Source organism: Nycticebus coucang, chromosome 10 (assembly GCF_027406575.1).
Source record: "Nycticebus coucang isolate mNycCou1 chromosome 10, mNycCou1.pri, whole genome shotgun sequence".
NCBI classification, from domain to species: domain Eukaryota; kingdom Metazoa; phylum Chordata; class Mammalia; order Primates; family Lorisidae; genus Nycticebus; species Nycticebus coucang.
Window position 1 is genome coordinate 41,086,521 of NC_069789.1, and position 22,922 is coordinate 41,109,442.

At 38.8% G+C, this 22,922-nt stretch overlaps 1 protein-coding gene across 2 annotated transcripts in view; it reads left to right on the plus strand.

Annotated features, from left to right (window-relative positions):
- EPRS1 (glutamyl-prolyl-tRNA synthetase 1) overlaps positions 1-22,922 on the plus strand; it is a 116,712-nt gene that overhangs the window by 61,640 nt on the left and 32,150 nt on the right. For both annotated transcript variants that reach the window (XM_053606388.1, XM_053606389.1), the window contains 4 exons: positions 7-214; positions 1,197-1,309; positions 6,291-6,408; positions 18,249-18,608. In XM_053606388.1, coding sequence (XP_053462363.1) covers positions 7-214; positions 1,197-1,309; positions 6,291-6,408; positions 18,249-18,608 — 799 coding nt within the window. The remainder of the gene's footprint in view (positions 1-6; positions 215-1,196; positions 1,310-6,290; positions 6,409-18,248; positions 18,609-22,922) is intronic.

Consider the following 22,922-nt stretch of genomic DNA (forward strand, 5'->3'; position numbering starts at 1 on the left):
ATCTAGAAATCCAAATGGAAAAATTGTATCTCTTGATGCAAAATTGAACTTGGAGAACAAAGACTACAAGAAAACCACTAAGATCACTTGGCTTGCAGAGACTACCCATGCTCTTCCTATTCCAGCAATCTGTGTCACTTATGAGCACTTGATCACAAAGCCAGTGCTAGGAAAAGATGAGGACTTTAAGCAGTACGTCAACAAGAACAGTAAGGTAGCCTTCTAAAAGAAACGTGTTTCATCTGGTTATATAAACTTTTGTTTAGAATTTTAAAATTAAGTTTCGCTGTCTTGGCTCCTCACTAAAATGCAAAAGATCTAGGCCAGCACCGTGGTTCATGCCTATAATCTTGACACTCTGGGAGGCTGAGGCGGATGGATTCCTTGAGCTCAGGAGTTTGAGACCAGCCTGAGCAAGACCCTGTCTCACCTAAAAATAGAAAAACTAGTGGGGTGTTGTGGCAGACACCTGTAGCCCCAGCTGCTCCAGAGGCTGAGGCAAGAGGATCGCTTGAACCCAGGAGTTTGAGTTTGCTGTGAGCTATGACTTGATGGCACTTGTACTCTACCCAGGGTGATAGGGTAACACACTATCTCAAAAAAAGAAAAAAAGATCTGTATAATTTTGTTTAAATAAAAAGTTGTAGGATGGCGCCTGTTGCTCAAAGGGGTAGGGCACCAGCCCCATATGCCAGAGGTGGTGGGTTCAAACCCAGCCCTGGCCAAAAACTGCAAAAAAAAAAAAAAAGTTGTAAATGTTTCCATTTTATTACTACTAATAAATGAAGCACAGTGAGGTTAAGTAACTTGGCTGAGGACAGATAGTAAATAGAAGAAGAGCTGCAGACCATGCATTCTGTCCTGCCCCTTGCACTTAAGTGCCCTGCTGGTGTATCTTTCAATTAAGGCTATTACATGCTTCTTGCATTGTAGTTCATACTTAGGATGAGAAAAGTGTTTTTGCTGAGTGCTGTGAATCAAGTTACATAAAAGGCTTCCTGAATCCATTCAGTTCATAAATGTTAACTTTTAAAAAATGGGGTAAGTCTAATTATAATTTAACACACTTCCCTGTTTCACTCTTTGTGCTTAAGTAGTGAACTTTGTAACGTTATCTGTTTAAAAATGGGAATATTACAGCTCCTAAAAAATTACATGAATTTTAGAGTTGTTTTAATTTCGTATCATCTTTATAGAATGAAGAACTAATGCTTGGGGATCCCTGCCTTAAGGATTTGAAAAAAGGAGACATTATACAGCTCCAGAGAAGAGGATTCTTCATATGTGATCAACCTTACGAACCTGTTAGGTAAATAAATGTAACTGAATATCTAAATGAAAATGCTTAAAGTTCTTACATTTTAGATATTGAACTTTTGCTAAAATAATGTACCTGACAAATTTTTCTCAGCTTGTTTTATTTTTAATATTTTGGACTATAATCTTTGAAACAATATAATACACATTATGTGTTGAACATTAAAAATTATTCCTTTCTAAAAGTACACCATCTTAAAAATCTTCATGTAAAAAAAAAAAAATCTTCATGTAGTCCACATATAAAGAAAAAATGAAAGTACTGTATACACTTACTAACTTTGGGTAAAAATTATTATCATTACTTTTATTTCTTTTCTTTTTTCTTTTTGAGACAGAGTCTCATTATGTCACCCTGGGTAGAGTGCTGTGGCATCACAACTCACAGCAACCTCAAACTCTTGGGCTTAAGTGATTCTCTTGCCTCAGCCTCCCAAGTAGCTGGGATTATAGGTGCCCGCCACAAGACCCAGCTGTTTTTTGGTTGTAGTTGTCATTGTTGTTCGGCAGGCCTGGGCTGGATTTGAACCGCCAGCTCCTGTGTATGTGGCTGGTACCCTAGCCGCTGAGCTACAGGCGGCGAGCCATCATTACCTTTTTTCTTTGTACTGAATTTTTATTGGATATGTTATAGGAAATCTTTCTTTTTTTTTTTTAATTATTTTTATTTTATTGAGTCAGTCTCACTTTGTCACCTGGGTTAGAGTGCCAAGGAGTCATTATAGCTCACTGCAACCTCAGACTCTTGGGCTGAAGAGCTCCTCTTGCCTCAACCTCCCAAGTAGCTGCGACTATTGGTGCCCACCACAATGCCGGGATAGTTTTTCTATTTTTTGTAGAGGTGGGATCTCGCTCTTGCTCAGGCTGGTCTTGAACTCCTAAGATCAAGCAGTCCACCCACCTCTGCCTCCTTGAGTGCTAGAATTACAGGTGTGAGCCATCGTGCATGGCCTGGATAATGTCATAGAATATTAATAGCGAGTAGGTACATTTAATGGGAAAAAAGTAACTAGGGTTTGTATTTTTTAAAAACCATGTAGTAGTAAGTAGGATTATGAGGACAACTTTCAATTGGTAAATTTTTGTCCTCTTTCTTTTTTAAAAAATTGGGGTTCTTTAACTCCATGGTCAGGCATCTCTCTAGAGTTTCAGACTTGTGAATCTAACTGCCTTTGTAGACATCTTTGAATAGAAGTCTTTCAAGCATCTCAAGCTCAATGTGTTCATAATTCTAGGATTGTAGGTGTCATTTCTGATTTGTTCTTCTCCTTCATCCCTTTGTCTAGTCAGCAAATCTTGTTTGTACTGCCTATCTTGTCATTCTCTTTGGATTTATTCCTTTGCCTTAATTTCAGGCCTTTAGGATTTATTCCTTGACTGCCAGAACACATTACTAAAGTATATGCAGTTTCATCCTTTTTCAGTCCAGTTTTCACATGACCACTAGCCTGAAAATTTCAAAGTAATAATTTTATCACACTACTCTCTCTCCTTAAAAATTCATGTTAGTTTCGGGTAAAATCTAAGATTTTTAGCTTGATATGCAAGAACTTTTATGTATGGCATCTCTGCCCACTTGGGCTGTACCTGTTTGTTTTCCTTGTGTTCTACACATGTACCTGTCTAGACCCTAGTGTTTTCCAAAGGCAGCAGGGTCCTTTGAATATCTGTGGCTTTTCCTGGATGACTCTGCTTCTTTTTCTTCTTTTTCTTTTTCTTTTTCTTTTACTTTTCTTTCTTTTTTGATACAGAGTCTTACTTTGTTGCCCTTAGTAGAGTGCTGTGTCATCACAGCTCACAGCAACTTCAGACTCTTGGGCTCAAGCTTTTTCTTTTTTCTCAGTTTCCCAAGTAGCTGGGACTACAGGCGCCTGTCACCTGTTGAACAACACTCAGCTATTCTTAAGAGGTGGGGTCTTGCTCATGTGCTTCTTTTTATTCATCTGAGTAACTTTCCAAATGTTCTTTCTTTAAGAGCATTGTTCTTTTTTTTTTTGCAGTTTTTGGCCGGGGCCGGGTTTGAACCATCACCTCCAGTATATGGGGCCGGTGCCCTACTCCTTTGAGCCACAGGCGCTACCCCTTCAAGAGCATTCTTAAAGTCCTGCAGTCTGGGTAGATACTCAACCCATGTGTTCTCATAGCATCTGGCACTTTCCTCTTTAGAATATTGAAACTTATCTATTTTGTTTCTACCACTAGAATTTAAGCTTATTAGGGACGGATACTTATTTATCTCAGTATCATATTGCCATTAGTCATATAAGATCATGAATGTAAAGAGTATAGCAGAGTACATGCTACTTATTAAACCATCATAAATAGTCAGTGATGGTGGTGGTACCACCAACTAGAGTAATGAGTAGATCCTAAGTTTATTCTCAGAAAATGATTGAACTTGTTAAAAAGTGGTGCTGGTGCTTGGAGCCATGCGGAGTGGCTCACATGTAATCCCATCACTCTGGGAGGCCAAGGCAGGCAGATTGCCTAAGCTCAGGAGTTTGTGATCAGCCTGAGCAAGAGCGAGACCCCATCTTTAAAACTAGCCAGGCATTGTGGCAGATGCCTGTAGTCCTTGCTACTCGGGTGGCTGAGGCAAGGGAATCACTTGAATCCGAGAGTTTGTGGTTGCTGTGAGCTATGCCACAACGGCACTCTACTGAGGGTGATGAATTGTGACTCTGTCTAGAAAGAAATGGTGCTGGAATGACTGAATAGCCACATATAAAAGAGTGAAGTTGGATGTGTACCTCATATAAAATACAAAAATTAATTCCAAATCTTTCTTTTTTTTTAATTTTAAATCTTTCAAAACCTCAATGTAAGATCTAGAACTATAAAAGCCTTAGAAGAATACGTCAGTATAAATGTTTGTACTCCAAGGAAGTATTGTCAAGATGTAACACCCTAATGTACAAGCTACCAAAGAAAAAATAGACAAATTAGACTTCATCAATATTTTAAATATTTATGTTTTAAAAAACAACATTAAGAAAGTAAGAAGACAAACTACAGAATGGGATAAAATATTAGCACATCAAAGCTGTAAAGGATTAGTGTTTAGTAGACCGACCAATTAAAAGTGGACAAAGGTTTTGAATAGATAGTTTTCCAAAACCAATATACAAATGGTCAATAAGCATGCTAAAAATGCGAAATATAGATCCAAACCACAATCAGATATCACTGTAAACCTGCTAGGAAGAGTAAAATTAAAAAAGTACCATGTGTTAGAGAGTGTATGAAGACCGTGGAGTCCTTAACTGTAAAGTGTTTATAGTTTTTTGGTGAACAGTTCCCCCAAAAGTTAAACATAAAATTACCTACTATTTAACCATTGATTTAAATTTTGTATGTATACCCCCAAAGAAAAACATGTTCACACAAAAACTCATACATAAATGCTCATAGTTGCTTTTTTAATAATTGGTAAAAGTAGAAACAACTCAGATGACCATTAACTGATGAATGTTAAATGAAATGTGATGGATTTGTACAATGTATTAATAATTCAGCCATAAAAAGGAATGAAGTATTGATTAATGCTACACAGTGTAGATGAACCTCGTAAACATTATGCTAACTGAAAGAAGCTGGTCTCAGCAAACCACATAGTGTATGATTCCACTTATTTGAGGCAACCAGAATAGACAAGTCCTCAAAAACAGTGGCTAGAGGAATTCAGAGGCTGTGGAATAATTGATAAAGGGTTGAAAGTTTCTTTTCGATTGTGATACAAATGATCTGAAATCAGATGTAATGGTTGTATAACTTTAACCATTAAATTATATCCTTTCAAAGAATGAATTTTGGGGGTGTGAATTATATCTCAGTGAAGCTATTATTAAAAAATATCAAAGGGATATGATGATCCTATTGGTACTGAATTATTTTGATTTTTATTTTTACTTTGTAGCTGTCATTACAAAATTTGCAGAAATCTTTTGCTTATAAATGGTCTTGGGGCAGTGGATTGTTATAATTACCTTCAGAATTGAGAAATTTTTATAAAATGTTTTACAGAAATTCTGTTTATAAGCCGATTATATGTAGTATGTAGATACGTTTCCTTTAAGTCAAGAGTGATATCACTAACATCCACTAATGCCATTTCTGGTGGCAAGCAGAGTAGATAATACTTTTTGCTCTGTACTTTCAATCTATGGAAGTTTATAAACTGAGGCTGGGTACTGTAGCTCACACATGTCCTTCTAGCACTGTGGGAGCCTGAGGTAGGTGGATCCCTTGAGCTCAGGAGTTTGAAACCAGCCTGCACAAGAGTGAAACCCCGTCTCTACTAAAAATAGAAAAATTAGCCAGGCATTGTGGTGGTCACCTGTAGTCCCAGCTACTCTGAAGTCTGAGGCAAGAGGATTGCTCCAGCCCAAGAGTTTGAGGTTGCTGTGAGCTGTGTCGCCATGACACTCTACCAAATGTGACAGAATGAGACTGTCTCAAAAAATGAAAAGTTTGTAAACTGGGCTCGATGCCTATAGCTCAGTGGCTAGGGCGCCAGCCACATACACCAGAGCTGGTGGGTTAGAATCCAGCCTGGGCTTGCCAAACAATGATGACAGCTATAATCAAAAAATAGCCGGCGTTGTGGCGGGTGCCTGTAGTCCTAGCTACTTGGGAGGCTTGAGGCAGGAGAATCACTTCAGCCCAATAGTTTGAAGTTGCTGTAAGCTGTGACGCCATGGCACTCTACCAAGGATGACATAGTGACTCTGTCTCAAAAAAAAAAAAAAAAAAAGTTTGTAAACTGGAAGTTTGTAATAAGGACTGCCAAGTTTTATTTATGTATTTTTAAACTAGTCTCAATAACTGATATTATAACTAAGAGAATAATATATTATTTTGTACTTTGGAAAGTACATTAACTCAGTGCTGCTGAATTTATCTAAGAATTCAGTTGTAATCTGTTCAAATAATTTTGTTCAATTAAATATATCTGTCGTTCTTTTTTGTTTTAGCCCATATAGTTGCAAAGAGGCCCCGTGCATTTTGATATACATTCCTGATGGGCACACAAAGGAAATGCCAACTTCTGGGTCAAAGGAAAAGACCAAAGTGGAAACAATTAAAAATGAGGTAAACGCTAGCTATATGTCCATAATAATCCTAGGATTTTGAATGTCTTTAACAAACGTTTATCTTTCTTAATCTTAAGACTACAGAATAGCTCTTTTTTATCTTTGTTTTTATTATCATCTTTGTTTTAAGATTTTAAAACTCCTTATAAAATAGTATTTAAAAAATTTAATTTCATTTTGTCAAAAAGTAAGAAAGGCTAGATAAAACGAATGTTCCTAAGTGACTTACACATGTAATTCTAGCATTCTGGGAGGCTAAAGTAGGGTGATTGCTTGAGGTCAGGAGTTCCATGACCAGCTTGAGCCAGGATGAGACTCCATCTCTCCAAAAATTGAAAAATTAGCTGGGCTTTGTGGCACACATCTGTAGTCACAGCTTCTTAGAAGGGTGAGGAAGGAGAATCACTTGAGCTCAGGAGCTTGAGGTTGCAGTGAGCTATGATGAGACCACTACACTCTAGCTTGGGCAACTTTTTTTTGCCTCAAAAAAGAAAAAGTCTTTTCCTAATAGAGCTGTTGTAGATCCCTTTCTTTTCAATAGCTTGTCAGTTAGAAGGATTGCGTAGAGCTGAAGAGTATGTTAAGTACCAGTTTTTCTTAGCTTCTCATTTTATAAATGAGGGGGAAAAGAGCTTTGCCTTTGCACAGTGACCTGGTTTTCTGGCTCCCTGTTCATACTTTTCAGTCAAACTCTAGTGCTTTTGGAGAAGTGTTCCCTATGGCCATTAAGGTTTGGACAAGAGAAAAGGGATAGGAACTACTATAGGATGGATGATGGGAAACTGTTTGCCTTTTAAAAAGTAAATATACTTTTTCATCTCAGAGGTAATGCTTGTTATCTTTCTTTAAGAATGAGTTAGGAATCTGCCTAATAGGAAGGTCAGTGGGGGCATTTTAGATGGAGGCACAGCTTTGTCTTTATCATACAAGATGTGAATTTGAAAGGTGGGGACGTATCTAGACAAATGGGGGGGGGTTATTGTGTAGGCCAGAAGTTCCTCAGTTTGTACTACCTTTAGTTTCTCTCTTTTTTTTTTTTTTATGTTCAGCATACACTAATTGAAATTCCTAATAATTCTCCATATTATGTTAAGTTGTTAAGTTCAACAGACTAGATAAATAAACGTTTATGTCCTAATAACTCAGTAATCATGTACTTTGGTCAAAATTAAATCCAATTTATGTGAGAGTAAAATAATGTGAAAATTAAAAAAAATAAATAACTCAGTATTCATTTGAAAAAATACTCATAAATTGAAAGGAATATTTTAAACTTCATTCTATAATATTTTATTTTCATTAACTACTTATAATTAACATTCTTATTCTTTTCTTTTTTGGAGACAAAGTCTTACTTTGTCAACCTCAGTAGAGTGCTGGGACATCACAGCTCACACTTCTAACTCTTGAGCTTAAGTGATTCACTTGCCTCAGCATCCCGAGTAGCTAGATAAGCCTCTCCCACAACACCCACCTATTTTTTGTTGCAGTTGTCATTATTATTTAGCTGGCCCAGACCGGGTTCGAACGCACCAGCCAAGCTTGGTGTATGTGGCTGGCCCCGTAACCACTGTGCTAAGGGCACCAAGCACTAACATTCTAATTCTTAAAGTGACACAAATTGAAGGAAAAAATATTTCTGTTTTGAACCTTAGATTCACATTGAACTACTACCATGTTAATCTTGTCCTACATTGATTTTTTTTGAGACAGAGTCTCACTTTGTCACCCTCAGTAGAATGCCATGGTGTCATAGCTCATAGCAGCCTCAAGCGTTTCTCTTGCCTTAGCCTCCCAAGTAGCTTGGACTACAGGTGCACGCCACAATGCTTGGCTATTTTTAGAGACGAGGTCTCACTCTTGCTTAGGCTGGTCTTGAACCCGTGAGCCCAGGCATCCTGCCCACCTCAGCCTCCCAGAGTGCTATGATTACAGGCATGAGCCGTCGCGCCCAGCCCCACATTGATTTTTGAGCAATATTTTATTTCTAACATAGTAACTGCTGGCTCGGCACCTGTAGCTCAGCGGCTAGGGTGCCAGCCACATACACCCAGGCTGGCGGGTTCGAATCCAGCCAGGGCCTGCCAAACAGCAATAACAACTACAACCAAAAAATAACTGTATGTTGTGGCGGACGCCTGTATTCCCAGCTACTTGGGAAGCTGAGGCAAGAGAATCACTTAAGCCCAAGAGTTTGAGGTTGCTGTGAGCTGTGAGGGCAATAGCTTGAGACTGTCTCAAAAAAAAAAAAGGAAGAAGAAACATAGCAACTGCTGCAAAAAACACAGGTTTGCAAAGATATGACATGGTTAAAAGGAGTGTAGCACGCTCTTTTGTTACACCATACCACCTTGAGCTAGTAGCACATGTAGCGTTCAAAAGATCGATGCCAAACATATTGCTGTGTTTGCCTGGAATATTCAAAATAACCCGTGGCACTCTTGTGAATTTCCTGTGGCACCCTGGAGCACCTTGATGCTTAGTTTGGCATCTATGTATCTTAGCAATTGGGTAGTCACTGAAGATTGGGCAGTAATGTAGATGGTAGTTTGGGGGGGGAAGATTGTGTGATTAGAAGGCTTTGTAGTGGTCAACAAGTGGAGGGCAGAAGCATGGAGGGTGTAAAGTAAAGTAGGGGACAGATTCAGGAAATAGAACTGGTAAGACATACCTTCTAGTATTTGTTTTGGTTTGCTGGGTAGGTACCCTGAGTCAGGAAAGATAGCAACACACATGTTTATTAGGAGGTGATAGTTTGGAACTGCTGTTATACATGAGAATAAGCATGAAATGGGAAATTTGGCTGCTATGCTCTCACTGGTCCCAGTTCCCACCTATGCCTCTGTGTCCTTTACATATCCTGGAAAGATACTGATGTCATGGTATAAGGTAATACGTGCCTTAAAAAACCTTGTGTTCTGAAAAATTGCATACTAAAAGGTACATGTCTGACTTATCAAGAAAAGTAGATTGAGACAATGCACTGAAGACTTACCCATGTCATGTGGTTTCAGTCACATCGTGGCTGGGTAGTAATCAAAGGCTCTATTGAGTTGGACATCCAAAATGGTTCACTCTTCTGGGTGCCAGTTGATACTGGCTGTTGGCTGGAAGCTAAATGTTGACTATAATTACTACAACTGGCCTTTGTAGCATGGTAGTGGCAGGGTAGTAAGACCTTTCTCTCTTTCTCTCTCTCTCTAAACAGGGTCTCACACTGTTTCCCAGACTGGAGTGCAGTAGCACAATCATAGCTCACTGTAACTTCAGATTCCTGGGGTCCTATGATCCTCCAGTGTCAGCCTCCTGAATAGCTGGGAGTATAGACACATACTACTATGCCTTGCTAATTTTTTAAATTATTCTTAAAGATGGGAAATCTCACTAGTTGCCCTGGCTGGTATTGACCGCCTGGCCGTAAGTGATCCTCCTGCCTTCAGTCCGCTAAAGTGCTGGGATTACAGACATAGGCCACTGTGCCCAGCCAGGACTTCTTACATGACAGTTTAGACTTCTAAAAGTGAGTGTCCTGTAGACAAGGTGGAAGTAGCGTTGCCTTTTATGATTTGGTCTTAGAAGTCTTACATAGTGGCATTTATGGTAAAAGCAGTTATAAGCCTGCCCAGATTCAGGAAGAAGAGGCAGAGATCCCACTTCTTAGGAGAAAAGTAAAAAAATTTATGGACGTTGATATTTCTTTTTTTTTTTTGCAGTTTCTGGCCAGGGCTGGGTTTGAACCCACCACCTCTGGCATATGGGGCCGGTGCCCTAGCCCTTTAAGCCACAGGTGCCGCCCTGGACGTTGAAACCTAATAGAAAGTCCTAATAGAAATTCCTAATAGAAATTCAAGTACCGTTGTTAATTGGCATTTGTACTCAACATTGTAGTCAAAGATCCTTTGCAGCCTTACCCTTGAAGATAATGCTTTGACGTGTAGCTCTTTGAAGGTGTTTGCTTCCAGTAGAGACCACAGTTATCAAAATATCAGCTTTTTTGTTTTTGATTTTAGTCTTTGTGTTTTAACACACAAGACTCTATCTTGAAACTTCCTTCTACTGCACTTGTGCTTTCAGAAGATGCTTAATGTTATAGGAAACAATGTTTTTAAAGCACTACCTATATTAAATGAAGGCATTTATACCAAGTTTTTTAGCTTTTTCTTGAGATTGTCGTGTATTTCAAAAGCTTTCTCTTTAATTATGAGGAAGCTTGTTATTGCATGTTTCTGTTATTAATGTAAAACTGGAGCACAAAGGGAGAAATTACATACATGGCAGTGTGATTTTTCAGTGTTACACTGATACGCACCCCTATTTACCAGTCATGAAAGAGTCAGTTATGTTACAAAATAAGCATAGCAGACCAGAATATATTTTTGATAAAGAAATGCTGTTTATTGTATTCTTTCCTACTATATGTGTTGTGTGACCAGAGACACAAACGAACAGCAGCTTTGCTGTGGGTGTAAACTTATTAAGTCAAGAAACAGGCTACACGAGATGGGATGGCGTGTAGCGAAAAGCTTTATTCATGGTTTTGACTTTATACTTTTTTAGTTACGTACACACTTAATCTATCATCTGTGAGTTTCATCATTATCTTATTTTACCTATCTGAAATTAACTTGCAAGGAAATATTTTGTTAACCGTATCAATACAATCAATCACTTTTGTAGTAAACCTCTTCTTCTAAACACTGACTAATTTTTGAGCAGGTATCTAAATAAAGATCACAAAGAAGAAAGTACCCACAGGGGAACAGAGTTAATGGAAGAATACCTTCAAGCGTTCACTGAGTTTACTCAGTATGAAGTAATGACTGTGTCTTTTCCTCAGGGCAGAGCATCTATAGACCTCTGACAATATGTTGTTAACATACGTCAACCCTCTGGCCAGTATCTCTGAGGAAGGGCGGCATGCCTTTTGATCTCAGGCTTCACGGGGTGTACAGCTTCAGAGAAATGGCTTATGGAATTAACTCCAGGGAAGCCAACTCTGCGTGTATCCCAGGGGGGCCCAGGTCCCTTAAGCCTCTGGAAGGAAAGCAAGTCATTTTAAACTCACACTGAGTTCACTTTGTGTGCTATATGTTTATTTCTAAATATTATCCTACAACATGTATGATGCTATGCGTTTATATATGCATGTTAGTGTTTATAGGTGTACATATAGCACTTCACCAAATAATACTATAAATCATGGGTGATTTAAGGCATTTTGAGGGGGGAGTAATTTTTTTTTAACTGTATTCAAATCAATGAGGGTACAATATTTGGGTTACATTGTTCTCACTTCCAGAGTAAAGTTCCATTTGTAGAAGAGCCCCTCTCCCAGGGGGTGTGTCGTACACCCTCACATTGTACACATTAGGTGAGATTGTGCCTCATGCCCTCCCTCCCTTTGCCATACGTCTTCCCCCCTCCCACTTCCCTGTACCACCAAACTGAACTATAATAGTGTTTTATTGTTCTTAGGAACATATAATTGTTTATATATTGATTTCATATTAGTATGGAGTACATTGGATATTTATTTTTCCATTGTTGCAGTACTTTACTAAGAAGAATGTATTTCAGCTCCATCTAGGTAAATGTAAAAGATGTAAAGTCTCCATCTTTTTAATGGCTGAATAATATTCCATAGTATTCATAAACCATAGTTTGTTGATCCATTCACAGGTTGATGGGCACGTAGGTTGTTTCCATGACTTGGCAATTATGAATTGAGCTGCATTAAACATTCTAGTGCAAATATCGTTGTGGCAAAATGATTTGTGTTCTTCTGGGTAGGTAACTAGTAATGAATGGGATTACAGGGTCAAATGGAAGGTCTGCATTTAGATCTTTGAGGATTCTCCATACTTCTCTCCAAAAGGGTTGTATTAGTTTGCAATCCCACCAGCACTGTAGAAGTGTTGCCTTTTCTCCACATCCATGCCAGCATCTGGTGTTTTGGCTTTTTGTGATGTGGGCTAATGTTGCTGGGATTTGGTGATATCATAGAGTGGTTTTGATTTGCATTTCTCTGATGATTAAAGACGATGAGCACTTTTTCATGTGTTTCTTGGCCATTTGCATGTCATCCTCAGAGAATTTTCTGTTCAAATCTCTTGCCCATTTATAGAGAAGGTTGTTTATGCTTTTCTTATTGCCTAATTTGAGTTATCTCTAGATTCTAGTTATCAGGCCTTTGTCAGATTCATAACATGCAGAAATCTTCTCCCATTCTGAGGGCTGTCTGTTTGCTTTGTGATACTCTTAGCCGTACCAAAGCTTTTTAGCTTGATCAAATCTCATTTATTTTTGGTGTTGCTGCAATTGCTAGGGGGTCTTCCTCATAAAGTTTTTTTCTAGGGCAATATCTTCAAGTGTTTTCCCCACACTCTCTTCTAGAATTTTTATTGTTTCATGTCTTAAATTTAAATCTTTTATCCAATAAGAATCAATTTTTGTCAATGGTGAGAGGTGCCGATTCAGTTTCAGTCTTCTGCATGTAGATAACCAGTTCTCCCAGCACCATTTGTTAAACAAGGATTCTTTTCCCCATTGCATGTTGTTGTTAGCCTTATCAAAGATTAAATGACAACATGTGACTGAATTCATCTCTAGATTCTCTATCCTAGTCCATAGATCTGTTTCTCCATTTTTGTGCCCGTACCATGCTGTTTTGATCGCTGTACCCTTATAATATAACCTGAAGTCTGGCAATGTGATGCCTCCAGATTTCTAAGAACTGTATTTGCTCTTCAGGGTTTTTTTCTGGTTCCATATGAATCGAAGTACTATTTTTTCAAGATTTTTTAAGTATGACATTGGTGCTTTAATGGGGATTGCATTAAATCTACAGATTACTTTGGGTGGTATGGACATTTTAACGATGTTGATTCCTCCCAGCCATGAGCATGGTATGTTCTTCCATTTGTTGATATCTTCTGCTGTTTTCTTTTTAAAGTTTCATAATTCTCTTTGTAGAGATCTTTCACTTTTTTTTTTTTTTTTAGAGACAGAGTCTCGCTTTGTCACCCTGGGTAGAGTGCTGTAGTGTCACAGCTCACAGCAATCTCCAGTTCCTGGGCTTAGGCGATTCTGTTGCCTCAGCCTCCTGAGTAGCTGGGACTACAGGTGCCCGCCACAATGCCCAGCTGTTTTTTTTTGTTGTTGCAGTTTGGCTGGGGCCGGGCTTGAACCCACCACCCTTGGTATATGGAGCCGGCACCCTACTCACTGGGCCACAGGCGCCCCGATCTTTCACATCTTTTGTTAGATATGTTCCCAAGTATTTCATCTTCTTTGGTGCTATTGTAAAAGGAATAGAGTCTTTGATTTTGTTCTCAGCTTGACAGTTGTTGGCCTATATGAAGGCTACTGAGTTGTGGATATTGATTTTGTAACCTGAGACACTGCTATATTCCTTGATCACTTCTTTTTTTTTTTTGTAGAGACAGAGTCTCACTGTACCGCCCTCGGGTAGAGTGCCATGGCATCACACGGCTCACAGCAACCTCTAACTCTTGGCCTTACACGATTCTCTTGCCTCAGCCTCCCGAGCAGCTGGGACTACAGGCGCGTGCCACAACGCCCGGCTATTTTTCTGTTGCAGTTTGGCTGGGGCTGGGTCCGAACCCGCCACCCTCAGCATATGGGGCCGGCGCCCTACTCACTGAGCCACAGGCGCTGCCCTCCTTGATCACTTCTAAGAGCTTTGCAGTTGAGTCCCTGGGGTTTTCCAGATACAAGATCATGTTTTCTGCAGAGGGAGCGTTTGACCTCTTCTGCTCCCATTTGGATTCCTTTGATCTTGTCTTGCCTGATTACAATGGCTGGGACTTCCAACACTATGTTAAATAGCAATGGAGACAGTGGGCATCCTTGTCTGTTTCCAGATTTGAGTAGAAATGATTTCAGTTTTACTCCATTCAATATATTGGCTGTGGGTTTTCTGTAGATAGCCTCTATCACCTTAAGGAATATTCCTTCTAAGTATATTTTCTTGAGTGTTTTTATCACAAAAGGATGCTGGGATATTGTCAAAAGCCTTTTCTCACCAATTGAAAGAATCGTACAGTCTTTGTTTTTGATTCTATTTATGTGGTGTATTATATTTACAGATTTGCGTATGTTGAACCAACCTTTTGTCTCTGGGATAAAACCCACTTGATCATGGTATATAACCTTTTTAATGTGTTGTTGTATTCTGTTTGCTTAAATCTTGTTGAATATTTTTGCATCGATATTCATCAATTATATTGGTCTGTAGCTTTCTTTTTTTGTTGGATCCTTTTCTGGTTTGGGGATCAGGGTGATATTTGTTTCATAGAATGTATAAGGAAGGATTCCTTCTTTCTGTATATTTTGGAAACATTTATGCATTATAGGAACTAGTTCCTCTTGGAAAGTGATAGAATTCTGGTGTGAAACCTTCTGGTCTAGGGCTTTTCTTTTTAGGGAGATTTTGTATAATTGATGCTATTTCAGTACTTGATATTGGTCTATTCAAGATTTCGAAATCTTTCTGGCTGAGTTTTGGAAGGTATTGTGCTTCCAGGTATCAGTCCATCTCATCTACATTTTCATATTTCTGGAAATAGAGTTTTTTGTAGTAATTGTTGAGAATCTTTTGTATTTCTGTGGCATCTGTTGTTATTTTCTCTTTATCGTTTCTGATTATAGTTATTAGAGATCTTGTTTTCCTGTTTCTGGTTAGTTTAGTCAAGGGTTTATCAATTGTTTTAGTCTTTTCAAAGAACCAACTTTTTGTTTCACTGATATTCTGATTAATACTTTGGTTTTCAATTTTATTTAGTTCTGTTCTAATTTTTTTTTTAGACAGTATCATTATGTCGCCCTCTGTAGAGTGCCAAGGCATCACAGCTCACAGCAACCTCAAATTAAGCTATTCTCTTGCCTCAACCTCCTAAGTAGCTGGGACTACAGGCGCTTGCCACAACACCTGGCTATTTTTTTGTTGCAGTTGTTTGCTGGCCCAGGCTGGGTTTGAACCCTCCACCCTTGATGTACATGACTGGCGCTGTAACCACTGTGCTTCGGGCACTGAGCCTTTTTTTTTTCTTTTCTTCTGCTGGGTTTGGGATTAGCTTGTTCTTCCTTTTCCAATTGCTTGAGATGGCCCATTAGGTTGCTGACTTGCTCTCTTTCTGTTTTCTTGATGAAGGCATCTAATGCTATAAATATCCCTTTAAGGACTGCCTCTTGCAGTATCCCATAGGTTTTGATAGTTCGTGTCTTCATTATCATTTTGTTCCAGAAATCCAGTGATCTTCTTAATCTTGTCTGTGACCTAGCTATAATTCAGCATAAGGTTAGTTTCCATGATTTTATTTGAAGATGATTTCCGTTGCTGTTGAGTTCAATTTTTATTCATGGTCTGAAAAGACACAGGGGATAATTTCTGTTCTTTTGAATTGGTTGAGGTTATCCTTGTGACCTAATATAGGATCAGTTTTGGAAGATGATCCATGGGCTGATGAGAAGAATGTGTATTCGGTTTTGTTAGGATAACGTGTTCTATAAATAAATGTCTACTAAATCCATTTGTTCTAGGGACTTAAGATCATTATTTCTTTGTTTAGTTTCTACTTGGAGGATGTGTCCAGTACTGCCAATGGGGTGTTAAAATCTCCAACTATTATAGTGTGGGAAGATACATCATTCAGATCAATTAGGGTTCGTTTTCTATATTGAGTAGCATTCAGATAGGGTGCGTAAATGAAATCTCTTCATACTGTGTGTTTCCCTTGACCAGTATGAAGTGTCCATCTTTGTCTTTCATTATTTTTGTTGGTTTGAATCCCATTGTATCTGCATACAAGATTGGAACCCCAGCTTTTTTCTGCTTTCCATTTTCCTGGAATACCGTTGCCTATCCCTTCACCCTGAATCTTGTTTTATCTTTTGAGGTAAGGCGAGCTCCTTGTAGGCAATTGATATCTGGTCTGAGTTTTTGTATCTAGTCAGCCAGCCTTTGCCTCTTTAAAGGAGAGTTCAAACCATTCACATTAATTGAGAAAATTGATAGATGTGGCAGAGTTTTGGTCTTGTTTTTTCAGAAGTCCAGGGCTTAATTTTATTCTTTCCTATTATATGTAAAATACTATGCGTTTATATATGCATATAAACACATAAACGTATAATGTTTATGGGCGTACATGTAGAATCTGACTAAATAATACTGTAAATCATGAGTGATTTAAGGAATTTTGAGTGATATGGTATCTTAGATGACCTAACCCCTATCCATGTAAAATGTAAATCTGATAAAGCTTGAGGTGCCTATTAGCTGTCTAGGTAAAGATGTCTTGAAGACTTCAAAATGCTGAGTCTGGGATTAGAACAGAATTTTCAAGTAGAGATGAAAAGTTCTGGAGTTTAATACACATAACTCCATAAATATGGATGAGATTATTCTGAAAAATTAGGTAGAGGACCACAAAGAAAAAAGTCATGAGGAAGGTATGATGTGAGCTGGGATTTAAAGTCAGAAGGGTTTCAGTGCTGAAGAAAGCATTCTAGGCAAAAGAAAGCATGACATTAAGAATAAAAATAGACTTGGCACCCGTTGCACAGTGGTTAATGTGCCAGCCGCATGCACTTTGGCTGGTGGGTTTGAACCCAGCCTGGGCCAGCTAAACAACAATGACAACTGCGACAAAAAGATAGGCGGGCATTGTGGCAGTCACCTATAGTCCCAAATACTTGGGAGACAGAGGGGAGAGAATTGCTTGAGCCCAAGAATTTGAGGTTGCTGTGAGCTATAATGCCACGGCACTCTACTGAGGACAACATAATGAGACTCTGTCTCAAAAAAAAGGTGGGGGGACGGCGCCTGTGGCTCAACAGAATAGGGCACCAGCCCCATATGCCGGAGGTGGTGGGTTTAAACTGCAAAAAAAATTTAAAAAATTAATTAAAAAATAAAAAAATATATAGTATGCTTATTCCCTTATCCAGAGGCAATTTTCATGTACATATATCTAGATTTGTTATATATATACCTATAAACAACATATACCTATAAATGTATAATTTTACACAAGTGGAACTGTTCCCCAGTGATGAGGTGGCATTATATGTGTATCATAGTATTTCATGGAGTTTTGGTGTTATTTTTGTTTGTTTTTTTTTTGAGACAGAGTCTCAAGCTGTTGCCCTGGGTAGAGTGCTGTGGGGTCACAGCACATAGCAACCTCAAACTTTTGGGCTTAAGTGATTCTCTTGTCTCAGTCTCCCCAGTAGCTGGGACTGCAGGCACCCACAATTCCTGGCTGTTTTTTTGTTGCAGTTGTTGTTGTTTTGCAGGCCTGGGCTGGGTTCGAACCCTGCCAGCCTTCGTGTACATGGCCGGTGTCCTACCCACTGAGCTATGGGCACCACCCTTGCATGGAGCTTTTACCTTATCAGCAATCTAAATATATCTCATCTTAAAAAAACAAAAACAAAACATGAATAATGCTACCTGATGCTTTAGATATTCACTTTTTTAACCTGTAAAGAGTTATCCCTCTTTACAGTCAAGAAAAAACTTAAATAACTGACTCAATTACATGTGCGGCAATTTATTCTTAACACTTGATGAATGTATCTTAGTTTCTCTATTTCCCTACTAATAAAGATTTAGGGTATTTTCTGGTTTTTACCATGATAAAAATGCTAGAGTAAATATCCACATATCTCTGCCTTTGTTTACTTCATTAAACTTTATTAGGATAAACTCTGAGGAATGAAATTAGTTTAAAAATTTTATGATTTGAAACAGTTTGATGTAATTTTGTTTAAAGACACTTAATATGATTTAATTATTTTGATTTTATGTTTTGGTAGACATCTGCTCCTTCTAAAGAAAGTCCAGCCCCTTCTGTGAATAATACTTGTGCTACATCTGAGGATTTCTTGGCTCTTTACAAGAGAGTGGCTGTTCAAGGGGATGCAGTTCGTGAGTTAAAAGCCAAGAAAGCAGCAAAGGAAGATATAGATGCAGCTGTAAAACAGCTTTTGTCTTTGAAAGCTGAGTATAAGGAGAAAACTGGCCAGGAGTATAAACCTGGAAATCCTCCTGCTGTAGTAACACAGAATATTTCTTCTAAATTGTCACCAAGTGTTCTGGAACATAAATCTCTGTATGATGAAGTTGCTGCACAAGGGGAGGTGGTCCGTAAGCTGAAAGGTGAAAAAGCTTCTAAGGTCAGTATGTTGGAATGAGTCAAGACCACATTTTTAACTAAGCATGTGATTTCAAACTGCTTAGGGTAGTCTCATCATATAAAACAAGTTGTTTATAGATTGTTCAGATATTTTGATATCATAACATTTAATGCCAGCTGGCTATGTGCAGTTGCTCACAACCTGTAATGATAGCACTCTGGGAGGCCAAGGCTGGAGGACTGCTTGAGCTTGGAGTTCTGAGACCAGCCTGAGCAAGAGTGAAACCCTGTCTCTACTAAAAATAGAAAAAAACTAGCCAGTCGTTATGGGTGTCAGTAACCCAGCCACTCGGGAGGCTGAAGCAGGAGGATTGCTCGCTTTTGCTGAAGAGTTTGAGGTTGTTGTGAACTATGACACCATGACACTCTACCTAGGGTGACAGAGGGAGACGGTCTTAAAACCAGTAATACATACATACATAAATAATTGCTCAGGTGATGCTAGTGCTGTTGGCTCAAGGATCCAGTTTTGAGAATCCCTAGTGTATAAGATAATACCAGCAAAAGAGAGAGGTAGGATGGTCCAAGGGGTCCTCCTTCAACCTTCCAAAGTGCTAAGATTGTAGGTGGGTGTCAACACATGCAGCCTAATGTTACATTAAAAATTTTAAGTATTATCTTTTAAAGTTCTAAAGGGGTTGTTTTAGAAAAGAATATTTTGATTTCGAACAGATTCACCTATTTGAAATCTACACGAGTATTTTGTTTTGAATATGAAATTTTAGTATTGTTTGAGATGGGATCCAGGAGATGGTAAAGGCTTTATGAAATGTTGTGACACTTTGGCTCTGCAGCCTGGTTCATCAAGTTATGCTTGCAGGCCAAATTTTGCCTGCACCTGTTTCTTGTAAATGAAAGTTTATTGGAACGCAACCTTACTCATTAATGCATTGTCTAGGGCTGTTTCCCTGCTACACCTGCAGAACTGAATAGCTGCCACAGAGACTCAAAAAGCCTAAATGATGTAAATCATCTAGCCCTTATAGAAAAAAAATTTGATGACCCGCACCCTAGAGGAAAGGTTTGAGGACCTTTGTAGTTAATAATTTTTTCAAATTCAAGTAACAAATGACAGCAGAATCAAGTGATTATTATATTAAATGAAAATAATTTACAATTGTTTGTCTTGTCACTAATGTTTTCTCTTTTTGTCAAACCCAGAGAAGGGAGAGGGGTTGCTGATCACTGTTTACTTCTGTGGTTGCAGCTTTTTTTTCTTTTTGGAGACAGAGTCTCATTTTGTTGCCCTTGGTACAGTGCTGTAGTATCACAGCTCACAGCAACCTCAAACTCTTGGGCTTAAGTGATTCTCTTGCCTCAGCCTTCTGAGTAGCAGGGACTACAGGTACCACTACAATGCCCGGCTATTTTTAGAGACGGGGTCTCGCTCTGGCTCAGTCTAGTCTCAAACCTGTGACCAAAGGCAGTCCACACACCTCGGCTTCCCAGAGTGCTCGAATCACAGGTGTGAGCCGCTGTGCTGGCTGGTTGCAGATTTTTTGTTTTGGGGGAGACAAAGTCTAGGTCTGTCACCTGGGGTAGAGCACAAAGGCTCAATTATAGCTCCCCTGCAACCTTTTACTCCCTGGCTCAAGCAGTCTTCCCACCTCAGCCTCCCAAGTATTTGAGACTGCAGGCATGTGCCACCATACCTGGCTAATTTTTTTATTTTATATTTTGTAGAGTCACGGTCTTGCTATGTTGCCCAAGCTGGTCTCAAACTCCTGTCCTCAAGTGATTCTCCCACATCAGCCTCCCAAAGTTCTGGGATGTGAGTCACTGTGCCCAGCTAACAGTTGGAGCATTTTAATTTATAGTATCTCATATTTTATACTCCAGTAATACATCTGAAATATTTTGCCAAACTCTACTATTCCATTTTTTACCAATGTTTTTGTTTTTATGACCCAGACTACAGCTTATCAGGAAAGGAAATATATTGCTGTATGCCTTTGTCCAGTAATCAAGGAAAACCACTAACCTGAATTTCTATTCCAGAGAGCATTAAGATTTCTCAGACCAAAAAATAAAGGTTGCAAGGGAAGAAGATAAGAAGACATATTTCCCTTTATGTTTTTTGAGATTCTTGTTTGGAATTCGTATGTTGTGGGTTCCTGCTATATCTGTATCTAATAGTTAATATAAACTTGCTTTTGACCAAAATAAGTATAAATTGACCCTACAGCAGATTGTGGTTGAAGACCCTTCAGAAGACTTACTTCAGGTTTAGGGACCTTCTAGCAAAATCTGAGAAATTTGTGTTTGATTTGTGTTAGAGAAAAGTAGCAGGTAAGTTTTGGTTTAGGTTAATAAACCAGACAGTTGAGTTGATAAGCAGCAGAGCAGGTGTTCTAACCTAGGCTTGACTCCAGCGCCTGGGCTCTCCATTGTGCTATATATTGGCTTCCAGGATTCAGTAATTGGGCTGTTTCTTACAGGTTTAAGTATATAAGCTAAGTATAGATTTCTAATCAGTTGATTTTTTTTTTTTTTTTAATGCCCTTCTTTGAGAACCTGTGAACTTTTAGTTCACTAAATCCCCTACAGGACTTTTTAAAATATGTATAATACAAGCTCAGCACTTCCACTCCCTGGTTAGGAAGGATTTCCTGTTCTGATTACTATGTGTTCATCTCCCATCCCGCCAAACAGAGCCTCTGCTTTAGGTAATGTCATTGCTGATGCCAGTGGAGGTGTTGTTCTTTCAATATGCTGGTAAGGAGCATAGTTTTTAAAAAGTGTTTTTGTTTTTTGTTTCTTTTTTTTTTTTTTTTTGAAAGAGCCTTTTCATTTAGAATTGAGATGTTCAGGCCATTTTGAAAGGTTCCATTTTTACCATTTCAAATTGATGAAGTTCTTGGGGGTTTTTTGTTATTGAAGTTCCATTCTCTCCCCATGGAGAAATGTTTCCATCTAGTGGCTGCTGCAAAAATAGCTGTTTGAGACCTATTCATTCTAAGTGTAACTAGGCGAGTTCTCCATTTTCATTATTTTCTGACCTCTCAGTTTTCAGTCATAATCTAGAATCATTGTTTTACTTACTTCAGAGTCCCATCTGAACCGTAACTGAGTGAAGTCTTTTGTGTAGGCTGTTTTACTTCTCATTGATCTACATCAGCACTTAGAAAACGTGTGTGTTTGTAGTGGCACATGCCAGGTAAGGTTAAAACAGTCTTTGTCCATTAAGAACTTTAAGAAGTGCTTTTTTTGTTTTGAGATAGAGTCTCACTATGTTGCTCTGGGGAAAGTGCCATAGTGTCATAGCTCACAGTAACTTCAAACTCTTGGGCTTAAGTGATTCTCTTGCCTCAGCCTTCCAAGTAGCTGGGACTACAGGCACCTGCCACAATGCCCGGCTATTATTTTTTGGTTGTAGTTGTCATTGTTTGGCAGACCCAGGCTGGTTTTGAACCTGCCAGCTCTGATTTATGTGGCTAGCACCCTAGCTGATTAGCTACAGGCACTGAGCCAGCAGCTTTTAAGCTTCTGCTTTTATATAGTATTGTACAAAATAGTATACCATTTAGTTTCTCTTTGTAAATGCCTTTTAATCCAGAAAACCGGATTTTTTTTTTTTTTTTAAAGAGACAGAGTCTCATTTTGTTGCCCTCAGTAGAGCATCATGGTGTCACAGCTCACAGCAACCTCCAGTTCTTGGGCTTAGCTGATTCTCTTGCCTCAGCCTCCCAAATAGCTGGGACTATAGGCGCTTGCCATAACGCCCGGCTATTTTTTTGTTGCAGTTTGGCCAGGGGTGGGTTCAAACCTGCCACCCCTAGGTATATGGGGCCGGTGCCCTATTCACTGAGCCACAGGCACCACCCCCAGAAAACTAGAATATTAAAAGAGATTATTTTTTCCTATACTTCAGTTCTTTGCATGATCTGTTCTAAGAGACATATCCATAGTCTCCTTTGAAAAGCAATTTTTGTGACATGTAGTAGGGTTAAAATAAAGGCACATATGGATCGTTGTCTCATACCTTCTATAATGCTCCACATACTGTAGTGGGCCAGATCACAGTCTCTGAAATAAACCCTAGATTCAGATACCAGCTCTACACTTACCGTGTAACTTTGGGCAAAGTACTTAGTTTTTCTGAGTTTTACTTCTATAAAACATGTATAAGGGTTGTTTTGAGAGCCAAATAGTATTATTCATGTGAAGACTTATCAGAGTGTCTCGCACAGGGGTAAATATGTCATAAAATGGTAATGATTACTTTTATATTCATGGTTCTGATTTTCTCAAGAATCTTTAGATATCTTCTAAATATCAGAAAAGACTGCATAGT